Here is a 26,471-nt window from a genome sequence, read left to right on the forward strand (position 1 = left end):
AGGTCGCGGCAGATTCAAGGTGTCAGCCTCCGGCGCTGATTGGCCAGAGATCAAGGGCCACGACTCTCTCGCTTCCCCGGACTCACTACCTGCGACGTGGAACCCCGAGACTACGATCCCTTGATGACTGCACGCTTTTCCTGGCATGTGTCTGTCAAGGGAGCCGCTGGAGGCTATCGTGTAGATGTACTTCGTACGAGCTGCCCCTATTCTACATGGCCGAATGCCCGTCGGGGTGGCTTCTATCAATCCCTGTAATGGATACTTGATACCGGAGCAACTGATATCCTATCATATTTGAAGGGTTCATGTAGTCGCAGGCGGAGAGGTAGACAACGAGGGGAAATGAAGAGCCTCCATTAGGCCCTTCAGTTACTACACTTCAGGGTACAACGGAACACTTATCAAAGGGCCACATGCACACCGGAGACTCGCCCATTGCCGCTCCACCGGAGGTATACATACTTGTAATCTTGACGTAAAATCACGGATTCTCGTCGCCTCTGTGTGACTTGACCTCTTGGCTTCCATTATTAGCGTTCGCGAATCAACATCCGGGAGTGTCACGTCCCCGGTAGGAACCTTGCCGGGTTTTTTTGCAACCATGACGATGCCTTCCCAACTCCGCTCTCGACTTTGCATCAGCTCCGGATTAAGTGCCAAAATAACCATATCGCCAAATTCCCTCTTCTCTGATACCCCACGTTTCTCAATTTCGCTCCGTAATCTAGCGTCGATGATTCGATAACCGCGCGGCACCAGTGGAAGCCAACTCTTCGCAGCACATCGACAGCCAGCCTCACCTCCTGCTCCGTGAGACGCTCGCCACGACCTGCAACCAGGTCTCCCGAGATTCTACGCTTCTTACTATACCGACTACCACTAATTGTAGCGCGGGCAGCGCACCATATCCTACCCTCACTCACTAAAAGCTCAGAATAGTATTTCGAGATGGAAGAAGAAAAAGGTCTCTATTGGGCTCTAGGCCCGTTGCGCGTCCGAAAGAACCGGGGTTTCTTGGGCTACGATAGTTCCGCCCTCTCGCCAGACGAGACGCAGGTATGACTATTATCCGTCCCACGTCCCGGGGCTTCTTGAATGCCGTGAAAGACAACGCATCAATATCACATTCAAAATGCGCCCCGCCAAGTGGTCGTCGACCCATTCCCTATCAGCGCCCCCCTAGAAACTTCTAAACCCTCCCACCTACACTCTGTATAAAGGTGACCTTGAGATGGCTGACAATTACGTTTACCCTGCACCCCAGGACCGTCATCAGCTGCGAAGCGAGATCGATCTGAACTCATGGAACCTGAGACTCTGGGCAATCGCCGCTTCGGGCTTCTTGACCGGATCCTACAACTTGTTTGTCGCCAACGTCGTGAATGCATCGATCTCGTTCGTCTACTTCCCCGACGATCGAGGCCCAAGTCTGCTTGTCAATGGCTGCACGCTCTTCGGCTCAGTGGTCGGCCAACTTCTCTTCGGCTATCTTGCCGATTTATTTGGTCGAACGCGGCTGTATGGTATTGAACTAGTTATCGTCATTATCTCGACGCTCGGTCTGGTCTTCAGCAATACAGGGTACGAGTCTAACTTGTCCTTCCTTGCAATGTTCACTTGGTGGCGTTTTCTGACTGGCGTGGGATTGGGTGCCGAATGTAAGTCCCATCATGGTGTAAGATGGCGTCGGTGATTACCCTCCGGAGAATAACAATACTCTTTTTGTCTAGATCCGTAAGAGTCACCATAATATCCGAAGCCCTTGTTTACATGCGAAGACTAACTTACCATGTAGTGTGAGCGCTGTTATCACTTCGGAATGGTCTTCAACCAAGGCACGAGCATCTATGATCGCCAGCGTGTTCTTAATGCAACCTATCGGCCAAGCCCTGGCGCAGCTGATCAATCTCGCCGTACTCTTCGGCCGCGATAGGGCCCGCAGCCTCCGAACGATGCAGTGCGGATTGGACACAGCACACGATTTCGAATGCCGCCAAGCCGTGGACGGAATGTGGCGTATAGTTGTCGGGGTGGGTGCCATTCCGGCCTTAGTCGCCATCGCATTCCGCTTTATGCTGCCGGATTCGGGCCTGTACAACCTCGAAGTCAAGATGAAGTCGCGTCTGGCTATGGAGCAGGCCGCCAAGATTTACGGCATGTCTTTCTCCTATCTGGATTTGGACAGGACGCCCGACGCCAACATTGGGCGACTCGATGCACGGAATGGCCAGCCGCAGCCGCGGCCGGTGCAATTCTCCAGAGCGAACATGTATCAATACTTCATAGAGGAAGGCAACTGGCGCTACCTAGTGGGGACGTCTATGACCTGGCTTATTCTGGATGTTGCCCTGTACGGTTTCGGTCTTGACAATCGCGCCGTCTTGGCCGATATGTGGGCGAAGATCCACGCGGTGGATGTGAATGAGAGCCTCGGATGCTGGGAGTCGTCAATCCCTGGCGGCCAGTCTCTTGTGCCGACATGGGCGGAAAAGGGCCTTCCGAACTGGCAGACGGATGTAACCAAGCCATGCAACACGATATATGACGTTCTGCTGGACCAAACGAAGCACTACCTCTTGACTGTTTCCATCGGTTCAATCTTGGGGTGCGCTGCCTTTATTGTCGGCGTCAACTACATACCTAGAAGGCAGTTTCTCACCTGGTCCTTCATCAGTCTGACGGTCCTTTTTGGAGCTACGGGAGCGATATATTACAGAGTGCATAACACGAAGCACGCCATGGCAACGGCAGTTATGGTTGGAATATGCCATTTTGTCTTCAATTTTGGCAAGTAATCTCAGGCCGAACAGCCTTCCACTATTTCCTTGTGATGCTAATACTATTGGGTGGCCCATAGGCGCAAACAGCCTCACGTTCCTGATCCCGGCCGAGATCTTCCCGACGACGTATCGTTGCTTCTGCCACGGCATCTCGGCTGCAGCCGGGAAGATTGGGAGCATTATTGCGGTCCTAATGATCTACGGGATAAAGAACCAGTACGACGCCGTGAACAAGCAAGGACTCATATTCCTCTTGTTCGCCGGTATCGGTGCCGTTGGCGCGTTCTTCTCGTGGGCCTATCTCCCGGACATTGGCCGGCGCAACGCCGAAGGCAAGCTCGTGAATCGGACATTGGAAGAGCTGGGTGAGGGTGCGAGGAGAGCGGTGATGGAAGGGCAGACGTTTGGTGCTAGGGAGAAGTGGTCTGATTTCTGTTCGCGCGTTCGGACTTTTGGAGTCAACCGAAATGGTAGCAACACTACCAGCGTTAACGTTGATGACGGAACGACCCGTTGAGGCGGATTCGGGTCGCCTGAGTCTGTTCAGGTTCGCAGAAGGAAATTGGAGACGTGAAGCGGTATTCGTACAGTCGAAACTTACTTGCGCCGAAGACCGGCAGAAGAGCTCGTAGCTTCTCACTCTCATCACCCAAGTTCAGAACCCTCTCAGAGTAACTGGTGCTTCTTCGTCGGGGTTGACTTGCGTTTTGCTGATTTTTTGCAAGCTGCCGAGCGTAGTGGGATGGATCTCGAGCGGCACGAGTGAGCAACGCGGCCGAGGTGTATGTATCTAAGAAATCTCAATTGCTACGAAGATAATAGCGAAAAGTCTAAAGTCTATGTGTTCCCAAATCATGTCCTGCCCAAAACAAAGTGAAAAAAACAAAGTGAAATATCAATCGCTAAATACCGCTCGCTCCGTGCACAACTGCACTCAATCTAAAATACTGACGACACACGCACACACTACGCCCCTAATTCTTGAAGGATGCGGCGGGAGAGGCTTCAGTCATTTGGTACACCGATTGCTCAGGGGACTGGTCCTCCTTGGACAAGGCCCGCCTGCGGTTGAAGACGGGGCCGGGGTGGCCGGCATTGAGCAAGAGAACGGCGATGCACATCATCCTAAGACACGGTCAGAATGTATACATGGCTACGGGTGGGGGGAGGGCGTGTGAGGGTGGGATTGCACATACACCGACTCAAAGGCAATAAAGAGACCCTCGTCACGGAAAAGTTCGCTGAAGTATCCCTGGCCGAGCTCAACAATCCTGTAAACGCAACGAATGAGGACGAAAAACGTTGCGGCGAACATGAACCCGAGGAAGGTCATCAATGGCCTGTCGAGCCTATCGCGGGAGGACGAGCGGCGGGCTCGAAGAACGTAGTCGGCAAAGGCGACGCAGAAGGTCACGAGGGTGACGACTTGGAAGATAAGGCCGGCGAGAGATATATCCTCACCCACGTTGATGTCGTGCTCGGTGGCGCCGGTACAAGAGAGTGCGCCGCCGAGGGCTTGGAGGACGAGGGAGACGATGTCGCAGGGGATGAAGACCCAGTAGAAGAGCTGGGGCTTGAAGCGGGAGACGGAAGCATCGACATAGTTGGCTCTAAAGACATGGTTAGGAAGAGGAATGTGGACAGCGCGACGTCGCGACGGTGACGGTGATGGACATACACCTGGGAGAGAAGGACGTAGATGGCAGAGCAGAAAAACACAGGCGCGACCGTGATACAAACTAGAATTGCCTTAGTTAGCTTTGATTCTCCTCCGGCGATGGGAGCAAAATGTCACGGATCCCGCGTACTAATTTGCATCAAGAACCCGCTAAAGTTAAATGGGTTGTCGTGGATGATCAACCGTCCGATATATCCTATGATCTCTAGAATGCATCCGCTAATCATGCTCGCCATGAAGCCCCATGATTTTGTCCGTACGCCCTGCCATGTGTGCGCAATCATCGACAGAGCAAAGACGACGATGAAGACGATCGTGGAGGGTGTGTTGGGTTGATACCGAAGGAGACTCGCTTCGAGTGGACACGTGTCGAGAGTGCAGTTGGCCTCGGGGCCAAAAGCGATTAAACCGTTTGGAAGCTCCCTCATTGTTCTTTATTTCCCTTTTTTTTTTTTTTTTTTTTTTTTTCCCTTTTTTTTTTTTTTTTTTTTTGTCCTGTTTGTTATTTGCTCGTACGTCCGGGGGCGTTTTCTTTTCGTTCGCGAGCTTCGGCGGCGTCGGGTGTCGGAGGGAAATGGGGCCTGTCCTTGGGAATATTTTTTCTTGGGTCAGGATTAAAGAGGCGGATCTACCCGTTTTAAAGCTTCGCAGATGGGAGGGGGCGGACTTTGGCCTTGTCCGTAGGAAGGGCAGGAGACGGCCTGATTTTAAGATACGACATCTCCGTCTGCAAATGCGTCAGTGATGGACCGAGAGATCCTCGTATCCAAGGGTCCAGTCCCATGGGTCCCATGGGTCCTAGGGTTGGGAGCCGCTATCGGAACCCTCGGATACGCGTCACCTCTGCACGGAGTAAGATTCTCCTTCTTGGCCCGACATTCTAAAGACGACCAGTACAAGAACGTGGCTGCGGATTTTTGTTTTCGAATCCACTTCAGCTCCACATTGCTGCTGTCTACACTAGCCTAGGCTTCGACGATCCGCTTGGCTTCGGTACTCGGCCACACGCAGAACGATCAGATAAGATCAATTGATCATCCGCTAAAGGTGGCAGTGGCACTAAGTGGGAACGTTAGAGCCCTGACGATGTCGGAGAGAAAAAGTGAAAGAAACGGCTACGAGGTGGAAGAAAACAATGGATGTTGTGATGCTGTGTTGAGTTGGAAGCTTTTCAACGAGTCGAGGGCCCATGTGAAAGTGGGACATACGGACTTGGAATTGATGCTATTTCCGACCTTAAAGCCAGGGATACAATGGTGGGTAGTAGCCCGATTAATCGTCAGTGTGTGCGTCGGGTCGAAAACGTCACGGCCATTGATCTCTTCAGCCCTGCTCACCCTAACCCAGAAGCTAAGCCCAAACAAGCAATAACAAGGACCAGCGAGATGATTCCGCACGTCGGTGGAACCATTCCTCGCGTCCTGACCAAAACCAGGAAAAACAAGAAAAAACCAGCCAGCACTGCCCTCCTGCCAAGTACACTACAGTCGGCGCTATGTCTCGCCGAGTCCGCTCCGTCCCAAAGCCCGTTCCCGTCCCAAATCCCGCTCCCGTCCCCTTGTCTCATCCACCCCCCACGTGTCTCACACATGCATCACATGCAAAGAAATTTATGGTTGGGAATCCCAAGCTGCTGCCGGCAATTGAGCAGAGCCTCAGGGATGCAGTTTACATCCAGGGCAGGGTGCAGGCTCTTGCAGGCCCTGATATATATCTGGCCTCGGCTTCCCCGATACATTCAAGAATCCCACGGCCCCTTTGTCCAATCTGAACATCGCGTGATCCACGAACGAATAAACACCTGGGACGAAAAGTTCCGTGTCGAGGATCGCCGCGCCACCGGGCGGAACGGAGACCGTTTGGAGGTATCGGCCCGGAGGACTGACGACATCTCCGTCCCGGTACGCGGTGGTGAAATTGCCGCCGAGGATGTGGAAGGAACTGGTCAAATTAGGGCCGGCGTTACCAAAGAAGATGCGAATAGATTCGCCTGTTTTAGCTTTCAGCGGCCGCTCCCGCGTTACAGCGGACTCGCTGCCGTTAAAAACCACGACATTGGGCTCCTCGCGCAGTCCACCAGGGTAGGAAAATTCCACCGTGGACGATGGTCGTCCGTTCTCGTCCGAGACTTCGGGTGGCTCATGGTAGAATTCGCTCTGCATCACGTAGTATTCCCTATCGACAGCAGGAAGATCACCTTCCGCAGGCTGAACGTACATCAGTCCGTACATGCCATTAGCGATGTGGACAGGTACTGGCGCTGCGGCGCAGTGGTAAACGAAAAGGCCCGGCCACAACAACTTGAACCTGGCTGTTTTCGTTTCGTTTTCGTCCGCAGATGTAATCGGTGCACCTCCCCCCGGGCCCATGAATGCGTGGCAATCGACATTGTGTGTGTTGCCCGTCTCGTCTCGATTCGTCAAGTGCAGTTCCACGACGTCGCCGACACGTGCGCGGATAAACGGGCCTGGGACCGTGCCGTTGAACGTCCACTGTTCGTATTTGTATGCGTTCGTGAGCTGTCTCGTTTTAGTGCTTGCTGTCAATTTCACCTGCAGTAGCACCGGATAATCACGCGTGATGGGTGGTGGAACGTCCGGGGCGCTGGTGAGTGTCGCCTCCTCCCTGGGCAGCACCTTCGCAGCATCTGGCTGCTTGTTTTTCAAAGCTTCATGGACCATCATCTTGGAACTAGTCGTTGGACTCATCCCGGCATCTTGGCCTGAATCCATATGGAAGGTTGTGTCACGGTGTTCGTCGTAAGACACAACGCCAAGAATGCCAAGGGCGATGGTCGCCGGGAAGAGAACGCCACGATGCATGGCGGTTACACAAGGTGATGATCCATTGCCCTTCCCGGAACTGCGTTCTTGGCCATCCTTGGGGCGTAACGACCACCTGCATCGCGACGAGGAAATAGTCCTTGTCGATGGAGTGGCGTTGCGGCGGGATGTGAGGTCGAACGCTGCCCTGTAGCATTTTCTCATTTGTGTGGATACCCAACTCATCGTAGCACTTGACAGGAGAGTAAAATCTGTCTTTTATGGGTATTCTGGAAGGCGAAATCGTGCTTGGAGCGAAATGTGAGATGAGTCGAGATAGAACCGAGGGCAGATGAATGGAATTGCTGAAGTCGACCACGGCAAACTCAATTCGCCAAAAACACCCCGAACGGCCGAAAATCGCCCTAGGGGATTTACATCATAGTAATTGCACTGATGCTTGCAACAGGTCATGAATCATGATTCATGACATGCTAGCAATTAGACTTGGTGGAGTGTTAACACATCATTGGCGCTCCACTGCTCATCATCCCCGGACAAAGCATGAAGGTTTGCATGAGAAATATTGAGCAGGCAATTCCGCGGACAAGGATTATCGCGGTTAGGACGGGAGACTCTGTGGACATGGAAACTGACCTGAAATTCTACGAAAATAAGAGTTCCCATTGCTTGCGTCGGTAGCGGGGGACTTGGGATATGCATTTTCTCGACTTTCTCCGTCGCAGCCTTTCATTTTCCACCGATAATCTCAAGGTTGGAACCAAGGGATTGGCGAATCCTGGAAGACGGAACATGTCGCAGAACATGTCCATGTCATGTATTTTCTATTTTTTTTCTCGTGGCCATTTACATTTTTCGAAGTCGGGAATCTGTAACGGCATGAATCATAAAAATAGGCATCGAAAATGTAGACTGGAGGCTCTTCTCAACCAGCAAGCCTTGGATCGTTTCCCACGAGACGCAGTCAAAAATAGTACCGCCGTCGAAGATCCGAAGCGGATCCAGCCCCGTTATTATAAGAAAACCATATAATAAGATTTCGCTGCACTTGCACGAAGTATCTCGGTCATCGGGCGCCCGCTGATCCACGTCGGGCACCGTCCTCGACAAATGAACGACAGACACGATCCGAGAACCCAAACCGGAAACAAAGCCTTTTTATATATATTCGCCTTAAAACGGCATCCCCGGCGTAATTCCTTAATCAAAATTAAGGCTTACGGAAAAAGAATTTTAAATGGAAAAAGATAAGGAGTTGAGACGGCGATCTGTGGGGCTTTTTCCGGGAGCGTTTTAGCTTGATGAAACGCGAGACCGTTCGCATCCACGATCAACATCGCGCGCTCCAACGCCCGGCGTCTCTGCCTCTTGCTAAAAATACCTTAAAATATCTAAATCAAAATGGAAATAAACTTTAAAAATCAAGAAAAACTTGGAACCATCATCCCAGTTTCGCCGGTTCCTTTGCTCCGGCCGAGATGCCCCCAGACGACGGTGGCGTCGCGTAAGATATGGAGAGACGGATACAGTGACAGGATTATTCTTGGCGTCTTGGCAGGAGAGATCGATCCACGACCCCACGACCTCTGTCTAAAACTGGAAAGGCCTCGCTCGCATACTCTTGGACATCGTAAGAACTTGGGGAAAAGAAATCCCTCAGCGTTTTCCGCGTATCAAGGAATCGTATATCAAGTTGCTCGCCACCATGAGGCCACAAGACCACATTCCTCTTTGATTTCTCGTCAACTTTGCATTTTTCTTGTTTGCTCTGCCAAAGTACTTAACGAGATTTGGTTCTGGTTTCCCTTGCAGGTCGAGGGAAGTATGGAGCAAAATTAAATAAAACGAACTGAAGGAAGGAACACGGAATATCAAGTCGAAAATAGCCTGGAAGGCGATCAACCTCCTCGTCCCCCACACGCATACTCTCTCTCTGTCTCTCCTCTTTCTACCTCTCTCGCTCTCTGCCCCCCTCTCCACCTCTCTCCCTCTCTCTTCCCACCTTTCCACCCTTCCACCCCTGAACGATCGTCTGCGTCGAAACCCGCCAAGATGCCGAGCCTCGACGTCAGCGAACTCAACATCGTTCTGAGTGTACTCGGAGCCTTTACCGTCTTGTATGGTGTAATCTCCATCAAGATCAAACGCGTCTGGTACCTGGGCGAAGCCCGTATGCGACCCCCCGTGATGGGAAAAAAAAAAAAAACAAATAAAGCTGGAGGACAAAGATGTGAACTGATGCCGACCTTTATCAACTAGTCCCTGCCATGGTTGTTGGAATTATTCTAGGTCCGATCGCAGCGAAATTTATCGATAGCGAACGATGGGGATCTGCCCAAGGCGGCCAGACCCAAGCCATCTCCCTGGTAAAGGCTGCACTCCTCTCCGAAGAAACAAAGCCGAGGAAGAAAAAAGATTTGTCGTGACTAACAATCATTCCGCAGGGTGTCATGAGAGTGATGATCGGCGTCCAACTGGTCATCGCCGGCTTCCAGCTCCCGGCAAAATACCAGCTCACCCGATGGAAGGAAATGGCCATGTGTCTCCTGCCCATCATGACCATGATGTGGCTGTGCACCACCCTCTGCATGATGGCCACCGTCCCTAAGCTCACTTTCCTTGCCGCCCTCGTCATCGGCTCCTGTGTCACCTGCACCGATCCTATTCTGTCGCAGGCCATCGCCAAGGGTCCCTTTGCTGACAAATATGTCGCCCGCGACCTTCGAGAGATCATCTCGTCCGAGGCGGGTGCAAACGATGGATTCGGCTTCCCGTTTCTGATGCTGGCTACGTACCTTATTAAGCATGCTGAGGGCCACGCAGCGAGTGCTGCGGGCGATGCCGCGTCTGAAGGACATGGTGTAGCTGCTGATATAGCTAGTCATCTTGCCGGTCGGGCCATAGACCTCCTTGGTAGATCCGAACATGAACTCGCCAGACTGGGCGGAGGCGTTGGTGCGGCCATGAAGGACTGGTTCGTCGAGACGTGGGTCTACGTCGTCATCCTCTCCGTTGTCTACGGTGTCACTGTGGGATGGCTAGCACGAAAGGCCATCACATATGCCTTAAGCAAGTAAGTATTCTTTCCTACAAACTGAAAAAAAAAAACAGTGGAAATTAACAAAATGTCGTTTAAAAACATAGGAGGTGGATTGACGGCGAGAGCTATCTGCTCTTCCCTACCGCGCTCGGCCTCTTCCTCATCGGAACCTGCGGAGCGCTGGGCACCGATGACCTGCTCGCCTGTTTCGTCGCCGGCAACGCCCTCAACTGGGACGGCGAATACCTCGAAGAGACCGAGCAGCGCCACGACGAGGTCAACGCCTGCGTCGACGTGCTGCTCAACTTTGGCGGGTTCATGTACATCGGCGCCATCATGCCCTGGTCCGAGTTCAACCAGCCCGATGTCACGGGACTTACCTACGGACGCCTCGTCGCGCTTGGCTTCCTGGTCCTTGTTTTCCGTCGCATCCCCGCCATTTTCGTCATGTACAAGCTCATGCCGGGAGTGTGCAAGGACTGGAAAGAGGCGCTCTTCATGGGCTACTTTGGCCCCATTGGAGCCGGTGCCGTCTTTTATCTCGAGCATACCCGGAATCATCTGTTCCACGATCCGGGTGCCGGGGATCCTGAGGTGTCTTCCCTGGTGCAAGCCATCGGTCCCGTCGTCATGTGGCTCGTCTTTTTCTCCATTGTCGTCCACGGTCTCTCCATCCCAGCTCTCGACTTTGCGTACCGCTGCCTCAACATCAAGCCTATCCAGGAAGACGCCGTGGAGACGCGCCGCTTGTCGATCAACCTCCCTACTCCAAGCAACGCCATCGAAGCCGACAGGGAGACGTTCATCCAGTACAACCGCTTCTCGCGGCCGACCTTTGACGCCGTGGAGCTCCCTGTTGTCAATCCTAAGGAAGACTACCCTACCTCCGCCTCCGATTCCAACATGTCGAAGGAAAGGGCTATTACGTTTGATGATAAGGGCGAGAGGAGCCAATAACAACAGTTTATTTACTCGGAAATCCTCCGGGTAAAAATGACGATGATGGGATATCGGGGAACATGTACTACACATACAATTACCAATTCTACTCACTTTTTTTTTGCTTCTTCAAACCTGATGATGCCTGATCCTGTCTGATCATGTGAGGGGTGCAGACAAAGTCACATGACTAATCCTTGGCGTAAAGGTACCGAGGTACCGTTTCTTTACTTCGCATTAGTACGAAGTACCTCGTAATGGCTTTCCCGCTTAAACCGAGGTTCAAGGCCAAAATAAGAGTATAGAGCTTATTAAGATAGCGGTCAATAACCAATCAGAAACATCTTCCTTGGTCTAGTGGTCAGGATACCTGCTTGTCAACGAACAACTCGCAGGTGGCCGGGGTTCGATTCCCCGAGGGAGAGACCCTTTTTTGCTCTAAATGATTCTGAACCGTTCTTTTTTCTCCTTCCCTTTTTACCCCCTTTTTGCGCTCTTTGATTCAATTTTTCTTCTTCCTCGTTACTGGCTTGTTTGTATTGATAATTAATCTCATAATATATAGATCGAGTGCAGTGGATTTCTCTTTACGCCCAAGCAATACGGGAACGGTAAGAGGAGTGACGGATATATGATCGACTTATGAATCCGTCGATCCTCGAGATTCGAGGATCTTCCTATTCGCCTCCTCGACTCTATGATCCGTTCGAGTTATATGGTGAAAGCAGGAAGACAATTCTTCCGTGTCCAGATATAGTGATTGCCTATAGTTGATTCGATGTAATTACTCGCGCCCTTTCTTTGTCTTAACGCGCAGAGAATTCACAAGCCGTTTCTATCTACTGTTTTGATATATAACCTCGCCTCCAACTTTGCTTCCATCACCAGCTACCATCTCCGCACTTTTAATGACGACAGAAGCCCTGGCCGAATCAGAATATGTGTGTGTGTGTGTGTCCGTGTGTGATTTGACATTTTCGACCGGACTTGACTCTTTTCGCGAGTCTTCAACTGTCTTGAACGTTTCCAACCACGGCGGAGTGATGATTTGATGGTTTACTATTCATTGTCCCCAGTAGCAGGTTTCATATTCAGCCTCTTTCCGTCGTCCAAGGTCTTATTACCGCCAGATGCATAGATAACAAGCCCCGGAGTTGAACTATTCGAATCATTAGTTCTCCCCATCCGACCTGAGACTGAGTAATGGCACTCGAGGGCTTGGCGAACCAGCTTGAGGACCTGAACCTCACCGATGCAGAGTATCTTCCGTTTCGTCCTACCGAGGACGTGGTGAGGAAATTCGATGAGATACCGCGGTCTCTGTTCCGGGTTTTCACTGAAAAATCCTGCGGGACAACCAACAAAACCTGGGCGAAGTCAAAAGATGCTAGAGATGCAGCCGAGGACTACAACGTAGACCTCTTTGCCAGGGACGACAAGAACCGAGTTGCAGACATGATCAGCAGGCACCTCTGGTGGAATGAGGGTAGTGATAATCTAGTGTCCTGGACAAGCTCGTTGCTTTTTGCCCTTGTATACATCTTCCACCGGCGCGCCAACAAAAGAGACAGAACGATTTTTGAAAACATCTATCTTTGCGTTATCGGAACTACTTGCTTCCTTCCGGGTGTTTTTATTCGAGATATGGATCTCATACAGACATATGGACCCCTCGACCCAGATCTGGGGAGGTTGGAGAACTTAAGGAAAAAGGAGTTTTACTTTGGAGAGTACCTGTCACAGGGTGCTCTACGAATCGAGGGCAAATGCGAAATTATTTCCGCTTAGGCAATGATTAACGAGGGCCTTTACGTTCTACTCCCCGAACTCGAGAGCTTTGCGCAGTGGGAACCACAACCAAAGCCGCCCTGGCCAAAGGAAGTAATTAAACTTCGAGGAAAGTTTTATTACAAGGGGGAAACAGATCGGCAAGGAAGTAGCGAGGATGAACTCCAAGCAGCAATAACTATTGGTGAACTCTTTGGGCAACGCTGGAGAATGCTCATGGCCATTAACCTCATCGCGCTTATCCCACGCCCGAGTGATGACATCGACATTCTACTAACATTCAGGTCAACCGCTCTCACAGGTACGATCCCTACCGCTAAGGCACGTCTGAAGCTAACGTATAAAGACGCTGAGAGGGCGAACTGCTCGCCAGTGAGGCGAATATAGTGGTGTATGACTTCATGCCAGAGGTCCGAGAATGCCGTGACATAATGCAGAGAGTATTTAAAGATTATGGCTGCCTACAAACGCTGAAAAAAAAGTCGCCATCTTCTAGGTTTTTATTCACCTTCCCAGGGGATTCGCTTGCTAACACGGAGCCCACAGGATGTACTGGACTTGCCGAATCCTATTTTCGTCGTGCCATCGCGTTGGGCGATCAACTAGAAGAAGAAAAGCAAATTCCCCCCCAACTGAGAATGCCCTCTCTAGATTGGCCAAAGACTCAGCATCGTTCGCGGACTCGCTCAACCGCATCCCTGATCTCTTGACACTCCAAGATGATCTCCGCCCCGTGACGATCCGAGAACTACTGAGGTTGCTCAAGGAGTCCATAATTTCGTTCAACGCGTCCCTGAGGTCTGCGGCAACCGAACTGCCAATCGCTGAGGAGACATCCAAACGGGTTCGAGGTAAGCCTGTCTCATTTGAAAACGCAACGGAACCTTCTGCGGCGACGCCTACTAGAAGAAGATCCTCTGACTCCTCGTGCAGCTACAAGCTGACCGTTATCCAAAGGAAGGGTTGTTTTTGATAGTGAGGAAGAACTCGGCACTTCTCTGGTTGCTGGAGCGAACACCAAACCTCCCGATGGAACAGTTGTGGCACCCCGAACTCCTGGCTCCAGGGTGAAGCGAGCCAGCCGAGTTACTTTCGATTTAGATGATGACACTCCTGGGGCGAATCTACCTATTGAAACTACGTTGTAGGTAAAGCTACAGCAGAATAGCTTATGAGAATGCTACAGTGGTTGGATCGATATGACATATATGCTTACAAGTTTTAGACATTGTGCTTCAAATGCGAGAGGAGCCACGAATCCGAGAACGGATTATTATCGTCGCTGGATCTAATGTGGTCAACATAAGCCCTCTTCCCGACGTCATGCACACTAATGATATCCGCTCCCCGTCTCGCAGCCGCGGCGACACTAAAATCTCGCACACTCTTCGTCTTCCAATACCATAAGCTTTGATGCAATGGCAGAGGGTTGACTGTTCACGGCCGGCTCTGGGTACCATTGCACCTGCCCCACGAAGACACATTCTTCTCGTCATCTACGGAGCAAGGGATTTAAAGCACATTTCCACCTGACATTATACATGTACAACTTATGTAGCCTTATCCATCTCTGCTTGCATCGAACCAGTTAGCATGCCTTTATAACGATCCCCATCACCCAGATTCTACTGCCTCACAGAAGTGGAAAAACTGAGCCCCGAGTCCTACAAGATCAAGTTCAGTCATCTCACGATCGAAGCACGAATAATAAGCCGCGACACCCTCTGCCCCATCGCCGCCAAACGAGTCTTCATCGGGCGTTTCAGTCAGAGTTCCCTGGGTGGCGCGCCCACTACTCGACCGGGTAACGTTGTGTTGGTACTGAATGCCCATATCGCCTGAGGGGGTTGATTAGTTTCATCAATTTTTCCGAGTTGAGAGTGTCATTTCGTCCTTTTTGACCTACCGTTGCAGGTGATGAGGTCGAGGTATTTTCTTGTGGTTGGCTTATTTGCGAAGTGTAAGGCGATATAGTACAACCTGTACTCGTGTTGTGATGAGGAAGTTTACCGGGGAGCAGTGCTGAAATAGCCACGGAGGTTGTGGTGTTCGGAGGGAAAACTTGGGATTGTTTCGTCGTCTTTGAAACATTGTGAATGGAATATATAAGACATTTATATATCTTAGGCAGTCAGAAATACATCGCTTCATCCCGTTCTATCAGGCTCTCGAGCCCTTACATTTCTTTGGTCTCTTTATCTAGTTGTTGTGAGCCCTATGAAGTAGCTTCATATCAGGATTGGTTTTTCTGCCGCCTCGCATATGTCCCAGCCTCTCAGCCCTCTTCCTATTTGAGAAGGCACTCACCGGGTCTCCCGGACTGCGGCTCGGCGTTGGCCTAACTTTCGAGCAAGGTGCTTAGGGACGAGGGCACTCAACGCAGGAGTATCGTCTTGCCTTGTTTGCCCGGGCCCCTCTTATTCGCTAGCAGCACACATCGGGTCTGCACTTTCTCACACCCGGTGTAAGCTTAATGGTCCAACAGCTTGGGGAGACAATAACAAAATATGGTGCGAGGGATGGCTGTGCTTTTCACATCTGATCTGATAAGATCCTCTCGAAGCTGAATAAACGCTCTGTTTCTAGTACCGCACGAGTCTGATTAGTAAACTATACATCACCATATGCCTCTTTTTGGCCGTTTGTTCATCACTGTTTGATCAGCTAAAATGTCAAGGAAGCTTGATAGAAGTATCAAATAACGGGCAGTCTTGTTGTATTGCGAGCCTTAGACCTGTCTATATGTATCTCGGAAGGGATACTAGAGAGTTCATCATTCATAAGCAAAACAGTTTAAGCCCGCAAATCTCTCGGCATTAGCCCTATGCATATAGGTATATGGAAGCCCTGTTTGCCGATAACTGGTCCTTCGAGACGTAATTTTCACTATGTCTTTCGAGGTCTGTTTGTTTTGCGTATTGGATGCAAGCGATGGATAGGGTAAAGGTTAACGTATCGGTTTTTTTTTTTTTTTGCTCACCAAAATGCAAACCAGCTTCTCAATCCGGTCTTCTTGTTGTCATTCTCCTTTGCCTTCTCCGCCTCCTTCTGCTTCTCGTCCTTTGGATCCCAAGCCATGGCACTCAGGAATATCTCCTCCTCCTCGCCGTCCACCTGCACATGCACAGTCCCCAGTTCCTTGAAGCCATGCTTAGAATACAGACGTTGTCCCATAGAACCAGCAAACATCGGGACCGCCACGCCTTCCTCCCTCGCCCGATCCATGCCCCACAATAAGAGCTTCGTGCCCGCCCCATTATTCCAGTATTCGGGGAGCGTGGCCAGCTGGCGCAAGGAAAGCTGTCTCTGGCCGAAACGATCGACGAAATACTTCTTCCTCGCCGCCATTGTCGCCCTCGAATAGGCTTCCAAGCGCTTGGGGTTGCAGTCCCTTCGCTCGGGGTGACTCTGCGGCGGCTTCACGGGTTGTAGACCGTCCTTGGGAGGCTCGTGGCCCGGGTTGTCCCAGATGCTCATGGAGATGACCCTTGTCTTGGTGGGATCTTTGAGATCTGGTGCTTCGGCCACCATGATTGTATTCTGGCCCGCGAATGTTGTCTGCAGGTACTCGGAGTAGTAGAGTTTCGTGTACTTCAAGTGGTCTTCGGGGTATTCCTTTCGGTAAGGATATCGATATGCGAATTGGTCGTCGAAAGGGAATGCCGCAATCACAATCTCGACAAGGGCATCGAGGTCTCCGGGCTCAACAGGCCGGATGGATATCGGCATAAGCTTGCTTTGCGAATAGCCCATTTTGTCGGTTGGTCGTTCCCAAAGCAGTTGGTGCCTCGATGGTGATGACGATGATGATGCAGAGAAGAGGACGACTGATGCGAACGTGAAGGTAAACACGACGCCCGAGATGAGCAAAAGAAGACGGGAGCTCAAATACCGTGCCATTGCAATACTCAACGGTCCGAGATTGCGGTGCGTAAAATCATACGTATATCGCCAATTGAGGTAGTAGATATTGGTGGTTTGTGAACTCCCGAAGCCGTAAAAAGCACCATTCCCGGCCTTGCCCCACCGGCAAGCGCGGTGGAATGTTTCCGTCGGGCATGAGTGGGGGTATTTTCTGTTGTGATTCGGGGAATGCGTGACCCGGTGAGAGAAAGGACGAATCAGACCTCACCGTCCTCGCTTGGAACCAATTGGAACAGATCTCCGCGGCAGGGCAAGCACGATGAGGTGGCAGCCTGCTCAGGACTCTCTCTGTGACGGGGCAGCTACCAATCAGCTAAACACTCGTCTTACCATGACTACAAGTAATGTGAGACGTGTCTTGGTCTGGAAAAGGTTTGTTGGGTCCGAGTACGAGGAAGTCATATTGATGCCCAGACCGGAGCAGCCGTGAGGATGCGGAAAGTTGAGTTCTGGTACAACCGGGGAAACGGAGGACTTACGACGACAACATAAGAAGTACTCTTCCGCGGGATCCTCAGAGGAATAGTACAGTTGTTATTGCTAAGGCTTGGCAGAGGTCTCTAAGCACCTGCCATTGAGAGGTTGACATTATTGATACGAAGCTTCCATACTACCATGCTCCGAGTCCTCACTGTCGTGGAGAGCCTTGGTTCAAGGCAGGGCTGGCTGAAGTAGAGTAATACTAAAAGTACTTTCGTTGCTCTCGTCGAAGGAGGGGCAGCTGAACACTACCTACATGGACTGTCTTAGTAAATCGATGACAACTGCTCGAGGAGGACATCAAAGACATGCTGCAAAGTTGGCCTTGCCGATGAAAAGAATGCAGCAGGGGTCCGTGAACGAACAAATTCTTCGGCGTCTAAAATCTGCTGCCTCCACCACGCCCTTGCTGCAACTTGAACCGTTTCAGCCGTCACCCCTTCATCGGTGTGGCAGTGAGTATTTAGCCAAATCCAACCATTCTTCACCACCAGAGGCGGTGTGCGTCCCCGACTCTCCTCCGACCCTGCAGTGCACTGCAGGATCAATTCTCTCAGCGGTGGCGGAGTCCGCTGGAATTCGGGGAAGTTTAGATCCGGAGCTTGGTCACCGAATGAGTTGATGCCGATATGCGTATTTAATATCGTGGCTTTCTCAAAAAGACACCAGAGGAGCATGCCCACCATGTATGCTTGGGCGGCTTCCTGATCCGTGGGTGAGAGGGACGGCCACGGGTCGGAATACCCGTGTGTGGGGTTTGAATATAGCGCAGACTTTGGCGGGCTTTGGAACTCAATGTTGGAATCTCGAAGTAGCTGTCTGTATCGCTCCCTGTCCCTTTGGCTCGTGCTCTTCGTCGCCAGTTCAATGAGGTAGGTAATGTAGTGTATCTCAGGGGGCGTCCATGCGGGAGACCCGAGACGTTGCTCAAAGTCGATCAGCACGACTCGTGGTATTCCCGTGTCGCCATCGCCATCACCGTCCTGGGCGAGCACAATGTTATCCAGCTTGAGGTTCGTGTAAAAACCCGGTCCATGATCCCGGACATGGATGAGCGCCGCGACTATCTGCTTAGCCCATGTAACCTGGGTTTTAATACTATCCACTACCAGACTTTTCGAAGGGGAGGGTGGTGACCACATTAAGATTTGTCGAAGATTGTTGGACTGATGGCGCTCGAGAAGCATCCCACAGACTCCAACCTTTCCACCAAATCGGCTTTTCTTTGTGACGATGTACCGAGGCCGTGAGATGATGTTTGGGTGTGGAATCATGTGGATGAGAAGTTTGAGCTCGTGGTAGAAATATTTCAAGTCGTCGGTTAAGGCCTTGAAGACATAATCCTCCTTCCGGCCGTCCTCGGCGGCTATAGAAACCCATGCAACCGTATCGTGCACCTGCCGTTGAAGTTGAAGCTGTTCATGATCAATCGTTTCGGGCCAGCCCCCCGGAGGGACGTGCCACATTTGTTGCAATTGCTTTAGGGAGAGCCATTGCCTCTCCACGTTGAATATCGGCAGGAGGTGTATTCTCATGTCCTGGGGATGACAAGCGATGTTCTCGATAATGATCTGGGAGCCGAAGGGCCTGGAAAAGTACTCTTCTTCAAAATCCGGATATTTTTTCGACCAAGCCTCCAAAGCCCTGACAATGTGTCGCGACATTTCAGACGTGGACGCCTTGGACGAGTCCTGGAACAACGAAAAGCTTGGTCGGAGAACATCTCGCAGGTATCCTGGCTGCTCGTGGATCTCTGGGATGTACGTATCTATCCGCAGAGGAGGCTTTCCTCGGGCGAAATGTGGGATGGCGAAGAATCGCGTTCCCGCCCGATCGCATCCATCGACGGCCCATGTGGCATGACCTAGGGGCTCGAGACTGTCGATGCGGTTTTTCGGGTTGAGAGAGGAATCCAGCCAGGGGACATTTACCGATTCTGGTTGAAGGGTTGGGTTTCGACTACGTACAGCAGTTGGAAACATGAAGGTTGCAATGTTAAGCGGAGTTGGCTCCATTTCTTTCGTTCTTTTGCTGACTTAAAAAATTTCCAAACCTATTTGTTCATTTTCGCTTTATTTTCTTGGTAGTATTAAAAGTGTGCCATGGATGGATCAGCAAGTGAGTGAGTGAGATCGGGGAAACAAGTCTGAATGCGGCTTTCGGGGGAAGTGTGCGTTGTTTATACCAGCACTTTATACCTTACGCCGGTCCATTTCCTCCTCAAAATCATAGTACTGAGGGGAGATTCAGAAGCTCGTGAATAGCATAAAATTGCCTCACAATCTACTTTATTGACGAATTGAAGGCATATACATACGTGCTATTTACTGTTCAAATTTCCCATGCCTGATAAACAGGTTTCCTCCAAAACTGTCAAGGACGAACCCCCCATTCCAGGTCTCTCATATCTCATAAATATAAATCACAGGAAGGTACATATAGACATCACCAAATTCCCGAACGACCACTACTAGGGACTAAACTTCTCCCGGAGTTGGAACGTAATCCTCGCACTCGGAAGGACGTTCCAGACCGGCTCAAACGCCTCGTTGAAAGCAAGGTCATTTCCACGCTTCAGCGCTCGCGGGAGCTCCCACGCCTTCTCCCTATTCTTTAGCCACAGCCGCACAAGGTAGCGGGTGTTTTCCAAGGAGTCTGTAAACCCCTCCCGGGCATGCAGCAGCGCAAAATTGTTAATGAATGCAATGTCACCCGGCTTCATGGACAAACGAAGTTTGTGTTGCTCGGCGAGTCGTTGGACTGCGTCGAGAGCTTCGACTTGTTCCGCACTGGGTTTGGGCAATTGTTTACCGTCCTCAGCCATCTCTTCTCCCAGTACGTGGATTCTCCCGAAATTCAGGATAATGTGGCCTCCGTGATTGAAGAGGAGAGGACGACTTTCTGGCTGCAGAGACAGGTTTCGCCTAAACGAAGACGAGAGCTGTTAAGACATCGGAAACCCGCGATGATTGTCCCCGGAAAGTATGGCAGGTGACGTTACTTACGAGTCAAAGAACCAATCCGGCCTTGAAAGAATCTCAATGACATTTGGCTGCCGAGATATGAGTTCGTTGTAGATCCTGTACGAGGAACTTATGACGTGTTCTCCGCCTTCCTCTGCGACTCCTCGACAGTGGAGCCCGAGGATATCGGCGAAGAGATCGGAATGAAAGTACTGGAAAGACAAAATCATCAGTTTCCTACTCGCACTGGATCTCCTGGTGTATAAGGGCATCTCGCTAGATACTTACAAGCTTCAAGCTAGAATCCCTCGCAGGTCGCTCCGACTGAGGTGCCGCCATGAATTTGGCGTCACGGATGTGCACTATCACATGTTGTCAGATATAAGCAATGACTGCACGTATTCCGGTCGTGGGTAGACGTTGCGGCTAGGTACACATACTGAGCATATTGCCGACATCATCTTGCCTTCCACGACTCTCGGCAATATACGACGACAGCGCAAGGAATAGAAGCACGTTATCTTCTGGTGAGTAGTCTAGCGCATCAAGGCCACTGAGGATGAAGAAACCTCGACCTGCGTGCAGATCATCAGAAAGCTGGCGAAGCTTATCGCCCAAAGTGGGAAGCGGAAACGTCGCAGCATCTACCTGACTGCCATCAAGCTCGAGGTCTGCGCCGGAAAAGTCAGTTTCTGAGAAGAAGTCCGCGGCCCATCCAGTCTCACGTGAATTTACCTCTGAAGTGCGCCAAAGCCGCGTGTATCTCTGCTTTATCCTCTTCGGAAAACGAAAAGATGTAGTCCTCGTCATTGGCAAAGGCGGCCCCAGTCCATACCAGCGGACCGTGTAGCTCCCGGGGCCACTCCGCAGTGTCAAAAGAAACAACGGGAGAATCTCCGATACTCTCCGGAACGATATGATCCGGAGGAGGAGTGTCTGGTGGCATTTTCAGTAGCGATGCGGAGGTATAATTATTGGCGGAGGTGAATCAGGGCGTTCTTCGCGATCCAAGATCGAAATGTCAGACAAGGGTGACATCAGAGATATATAACAGCCTGGTTTGTCCGCTTTTTACAAGTTTATCGACTTTGGAGCAAGCTATCTAATATTAAATCGCGAAAGGAGGTAGTCTTCGTGGACCTGAGGCTACATCTGCCGATTTCTTCTTCACTTTCTTCACTTTCTTCACCCTCTTCATTTTCACCTTTGCACTTTCAACGACAACAGAGAACCACAACCGAATCAGAATGAATCTGGCGATGCGCGTGATTGGCGATGAAGGGAAAGGTGGTGTCACAGAAGCGGGGGATGCAGAATCCCAGAGCCTGCTCTAATTTCGGGTGTGGATGTGAACGAGACATTTTCTGCCAGGCTTGGTTCTTGACTGGGGTATCCAGCTTTTTCAGTATTTCCAATCTAGCGGAATGAGAAGGTGCTGGCTTCTAATGTAGCGCTAGCTTGGGGAGGTGGCTTCCTTCAAGTCCAGCATCCCCATATCCGTCTAACGATCAAGATGTGTGAGAGGCCATTGGCGCTGGATGGAAAACTCGTCAAAACATTCATACGAAATTGAGGCCCGATATATGGACAACCACATCATCCACGGTACGTCTCACTTGCCGATGTTGATGGAAAATAGATGTGGGTTGATAGCAACGACGCAATCTGATTGGGAATTACCGGACTCGAGTGCATGTTGTTTCAGGGTCAGGGCTGGGCTGCTGCTGCCCACTGCACACGAAGTGAACGAGCCGCCAAGGAGATTCTCAACAGCGGAAGAAGTAGACCTAGATCTGCATGTGTCGGACGCTCCCACACTTTCTGGCACCTCCTCTGCTTCGCCTCAGAAGCATTTCCGGCGTGAAGCTGTGAAGTACACGTGGACGCGATTCAATTCGCTAACATCTTCACGCTGCCCAATTTGATGATCTATCGGGCATTGCCTACCACCCAGTTGCCATTTAATGAGGCTTCTCTGATGCGTTGACGGTGTGTCTCCTCTATCCACAGCTCCCTCGAAAACCGACCAGTCCCCCTCATTTAACACGTCCTACTCCGCATTAAAAAGGAACACGACTGCTGGTCTCCTGTTTCCGATGGTCCGCCCTTGGCCGGTTGATTCATGGTATCGAGCGTATTCAGCGACATTGAATCTTGACAGGGTGGTCCTAATTGCCGAAACGAGAGCGCACTCATTTGCTGAGGGAGCTTCTTGGCGGTCAATGATCATGCGCCCAGTGCAACGTACGATTCGTCCAGTGTGTGCTCAATATGTCGCAACTCGAGCAGCAGTTTGAGGGATTGTTTTCAGATGAGGATCGGAAGGCCCTCCAACGGGCAGCCGAACTCCTCGGCCTTTCTTTTACTGAGCTGGTCTCACAACGAAATCCTCATGCCTCACGACGACATGATCCGAACGCTGCGCCTGGTTCTGTAGTCTCGTCTACGTCCTCGTCCTCGTCGGATGTTACCACGCCCGTGGACGTGACGACTCCAACTCAGTTACTATGGCCGACTTTAACCTGGAGCCCTGGATTTGAGTATCCTGTTCGTTCTGGCGCGTCACTCATTGCCCCGAGCAATGGCTCATATATAGATCTCCCTATATGGCCCAATGAACGGCTGAATTGGCAGGACTTACTCCAGGAGCACAGTTATGCTCCGGACGTAGGCCTTGACTTTGGAACGGATGGCTTCACTCTAGAGAAAGGTCTCTTCGGAGGCGACGTCAATAGCTTGAGCGTTCCAAACGACATTTCTTTAAGTCCCTGGTACATGGCTGCGGATCTGGGAGCCGGAGCCTCTTTCGAAACTACCCACTCTCGGACATCAACAAAAATCACCCCCATCGACGACTTAGCCATTGTCCAAAGCATCGCCCTGGCGGCGGGCGGATTGGGGTATCTGGATGCGGCGGCTGAACTCGGCCGTGTCAGCGGGCACACACAACCCCAGAGTTCTCTCCTTCCCGCGAACACACTATCTCTGCTCGATGAGTCGGATTCGGTGGATTTGACGTCACTGTTGACGCCTTTTCCAGACCACCCTCGTCTTACGCCGCAGGTATCAAGTTCGAATTCACCCATGCCGGCGACGCCTCTCTCCAGATTCCGACCCACTAAGTCTCTACATCACTCACGTAATATACGCCCAAAGCCCCCGTCGATGCAGCGAGGGCTGACGGGGAGAGAATCGGACAATTCCGCAGTGAAAATGCGCCGCAAGGCGTTCTCCCCTGAAAAACGGCAGGAAACACACGACACGCGGAAGGTGGGAGCCTGTATCCGATGTCGTATGCAGCGTGGTCGAGTATGGTTCCCTAGCATAGAATCATGATTTTCTTCTTCTCAATCTCGTTTTCTTATTTCTTATTTATTTTTCCTTCCATTTTTGACTTAGATTTTCTTTCGTGTTCCTGTGACGGCAGTCACGGTCTAACAGTTTCTCAGTGTTTGGCCGATCCATTAGATCCCGAAGGTGACTGTCTCGTCTGTAAGAATCTCAAGGGACGGATCATCTACAGACTGCCCTGCCTCCGATACAAGATCTCCGACACTAAACTCCTCGACAAAGGGCCGCATCCCAGGTTCTCTTGGACCCAGAGGTGGAAGACCATGGAAATAGTGGAGATAGTCGACTGGGCCTCGGACGAAATCAGAACCATTACACTCACGCAGGACATTGGCGATTCATCCTATGATATTCAGGTGCGGGAGTTCAACCCGGTACTCGGCGACTCGCTCGACCGGAGCTGGAACAGCGCATCGAAGGTTCATTCACACCCATGTACCCCTTACGCCATCCACAACATGAAGGAGACGGCCGATGCCATTTCCAAGTTTGTGGATGCTAATACGGAGACTTTCATTTCGCACTACGTTGATCGCGAGGAAGAACTTCTGTGGAACACTTACTGGAAGGCATATGATCACATCCGTGAGACTAGGGTAAGCGCCCCTTGGTTTGGTGGTTGGTATAACCGCTCGAATAGCCAAAGTCTAATCTATAGCAGATACCGGAGGAGAGGAAGCTCCTCATATCAGTCCTTCGGCTCTGGGTGGCGGCCCGCATGGAGTCAAAACAAGAACGGATCAGCAGTGCCGAGGTTCTAGGCATGACTCCGCAGGACTGGGATCCGAAGGCCAGCAACTACGGGAAATATCTTGTCCCGCCCGTCATGCAGGCCCAAATCGAGCTCCTGACAACGAGGGCTGTCATGATCCCGATGAAAGACATGGTGCTAAAGCAGTTGCAGACTTTGGTAGAGAAGAACCAAGTCCGCTCGTGGTTCACCGTGTACCTTGCCATTTTCATTCTGCTACACAGCTGCGCAATGCTGACCCGGGCTGAAGCTATACGTGCGGCTCGAGAAGGGAAGCTTGGATCCCAGGCAAGTAGTCCCGCGCTGTATATATAGGCTGTCTCGAGCATCTAATGATATACTCTTCCATAGGCCAGATATCACAACTACACTCTCGTGGAAGAATTTCACAATGGAGCCAAGATTATGCTGGCACACTTCCACTACTGTAACAAAGGCAGTCGCCCGTTCGCTATGGACTGGGACCGGCCTGGTAACATTTCCTTTGCCCAGCTAAATGAGGAGCAGGTTCGCTTCCTCAAACGGACGGTGGAGCTCGTCGAAAAGAACGGTACGCCAGTCTAAATAAACACACCCACGAGACGCTAAGGTGGCTAACCCTCCCTTTCGTCCCTCTTCCCTATCTAGGTCAAAGATTTAAGGCGATTAAAAGAGATTGCAAATTCGAGGATGACTATTACTTTGTATCCCAGCTGTACGAGATTGACTGGAAAGTGGTTCATACAATTTAATCTCTCTTGGAAGACTTGAAAAATTGTGTTGGAGAATCTGTTTCCGGATAGGAATGGTTTCTTCTACAAGTATCTTGGGGGATCGGCTCCGGTCGTGTATGAATGAAATAATAGCGTGTCCATTGCCGCGTATGACCACCCCCTACTGACGCCGCAAACCGTCAACACGCTCCAAGGGTCGCATTACTTGCGTTTGCAACCGGATGGCTCCGAACTCACCTATCCCATCTTAACAGAGCCGTGCGTCGCGGGGCCGGCTTGTTCAGGAATCTCCGGACCATCCGGAGGCTTCTCGGCGTTTCGGGCCGGCATGAGGCTATAGATCTCGTCATTAGGCAGGAAGTCATCTTAATCTGACTACATGTTTCTGTATACCGACTAGGATGTTGTTATTAATAGAGAACGGGCGGGTAGTACTTCCTCCCCATGTCATGGGCCAACTTAAGCGCAGGATCACCTAGTGCTTAGCCAGGTGCGGGATCAAGTGCAAGAACACACTGATGGGCTGTGCCGTCGCTGAGCCGCCTGCTTCCCCAAGCGGTGATTCGGATCAGAGATAGCCTTCAAAGTTCAAATTAAGTCAAATGCAAAAGCTAACGCCATAAAAGGGGCAGGTGTCATAATTCCAAGGCTCCTACGACGTTGAAGTGGAAAGTTGTAGCACTAAAGCCTGCTTTGCATACCTACAGCGCGAGATTTGACCCCGCCGGCGAAAACCCCAACCCCGGGCGCGAGCAAGATAGAAGCCGGTGTACTGCTGATATCTTCGAGCAATAATCATTTGCCAGCCCCTAATATTTACGCTCCTTGTTTGAACAAGGGTTCACCAAGACGCCACGGCAATTATGAATCATGCTCCCCTGCGCTTATGAGTAGACTTGATCTACTAGACCAGATCACCATTACGGGCCCTCATCACAAGCAGTCGCCGCTTACCGTACCATACCATACCGTGATCACTAATTACCGACCCAGCTTCGGCTCTATCATCGTCGCATCAGATATCATCGATTGGTCCATTGTACGAAGTATTATTGATCAAATATTGGGAGCTGCAGGTAACGTCAGCACGATGGAATAGTTCACTGCCAATTTTTGACACTGGTCACATTGGGAATGGTGGCAGAAATGTCTTGGCGCACCACAGCCAGCTCAAGTACACATGCGGCCACAAGGCCAATGGGCACTCTCTGGAGAGTGGATACACGGATTGAAGCTGGGGTCGGAGGATCTGCATTACACGAAGACGGACAAAGTAGC

At 51.2% G+C, this 26,471-nt stretch overlaps 5 protein-coding genes and 3 pseudogenes across 5 annotated transcripts; 3 read left to right on the forward strand and 5 right to left on the reverse strand.

The window, feature by feature from the left end:
• Positions 1-951: 951 nt before the first annotated feature.
• On the forward strand, positions 952-3,300 carry SAPIO_CDS4644 (uncharacterized protein; the record flags this gene model as incomplete). The annotated part of the gene is made up of 4 exons (XM_016787145.1): positions 952-1,059; positions 1,268-1,584; positions 1,799-2,595; positions 2,861-3,300. 4 exons carry the CDS (start codon positions 952-954, stop codon positions 3,298-3,300), a joined length of 1,662 nt encoding a protein of 553 aa, XP_016643254.1.
• Positions 3,301-3,757: 457 nt separating this feature from the next.
• On the reverse strand, positions 3,758-4,889 carry SAPIO_CDS4645 (Parasitic phase-specific protein PSP-1; the record flags this gene model as incomplete). Its single annotated transcript, XM_016787146.1, has 4 exons — positions 3,758-3,908; positions 3,980-4,393; positions 4,462-4,522; positions 4,592-4,889. 4 exons carry the CDS (start codon positions 4,887-4,889, stop codon positions 3,758-3,760), a joined length of 924 nt encoding a protein of 307 aa, XP_016643255.1.
• Positions 4,890-6,116: 1,227 nt separating this feature from the next.
• SAPIO_CDS4646 lies at positions 6,117-7,283 on the reverse strand (annotated as a pseudogene; the record flags this gene model as incomplete).
• A 2,013-nt stretch (positions 7,284-9,296) lies between these two features.
• On the forward strand, positions 9,297-11,241 carry SAPIO_CDS4647 (Sodium/hydrogen exchanger family protein; the record flags this gene model as incomplete). Its single annotated transcript, XM_016787147.1, has 4 exons — positions 9,297-9,414; positions 9,504-9,610; positions 9,689-10,317; positions 10,389-11,241. 4 exons carry the CDS (start codon positions 9,297-9,299, stop codon positions 11,239-11,241), a joined length of 1,707 nt encoding a protein of 568 aa, XP_016643256.1.
• Positions 11,242-15,987: 4,746 nt separating this feature from the next.
• SAPIO_CDS4648 lies at positions 15,988-16,764 on the reverse strand (annotated as a pseudogene; the record flags this gene model as incomplete).
• A 917-nt stretch (positions 16,765-17,681) lies between these two features.
• On the reverse strand, positions 17,682-19,430 carry SAPIO_CDS4649 (annotated as a pseudogene; the record flags this gene model as incomplete).
• Positions 19,431-19,885: 455 nt separating this feature from the next.
• Positions 19,886-21,324, reverse strand: SAPIO_CDS4650 (uncharacterized protein; the record flags this gene model as incomplete). Its single annotated transcript, XM_016787148.1, has 5 exons — positions 19,886-20,339; positions 20,421-20,590; positions 20,667-20,740; positions 20,819-21,049; positions 21,114-21,324. 5 exons carry the CDS (start codon positions 21,322-21,324, stop codon positions 19,886-19,888), a joined length of 1,140 nt encoding a protein of 379 aa, XP_016643257.1.
• A 1,325-nt stretch (positions 21,325-22,649) lies between these two features.
• SAPIO_CDS4651 (uncharacterized protein) lies at positions 22,650-25,044 on the forward strand (the record flags this gene model as incomplete). Its single annotated transcript, XM_016787149.1, has 4 exons — positions 22,650-23,441; positions 23,828-24,325; positions 24,391-24,736; positions 24,917-25,044. The coding sequence occupies 4 exons, from the start codon at positions 22,650-22,652 to the stop codon at positions 25,042-25,044; spliced, it is 1,764 nt and encodes a 587-aa protein (XP_016643258.1).
• Between the last annotated feature and the right edge of the window lie 1,427 nt (positions 25,045-26,471).

This window comes from Scedosporium apiospermum (assembly GCF_000732125.1).
Source record: "Scedosporium apiospermum strain IHEM 14462 chromosome Unknown SEQ_SAPIO_0093, whole genome shotgun sequence".
In the NCBI taxonomy this organism is placed as follows: Eukaryota; Fungi; Ascomycota; class Sordariomycetes; order Microascales; family Microascaceae; genus Scedosporium; species Scedosporium apiospermum.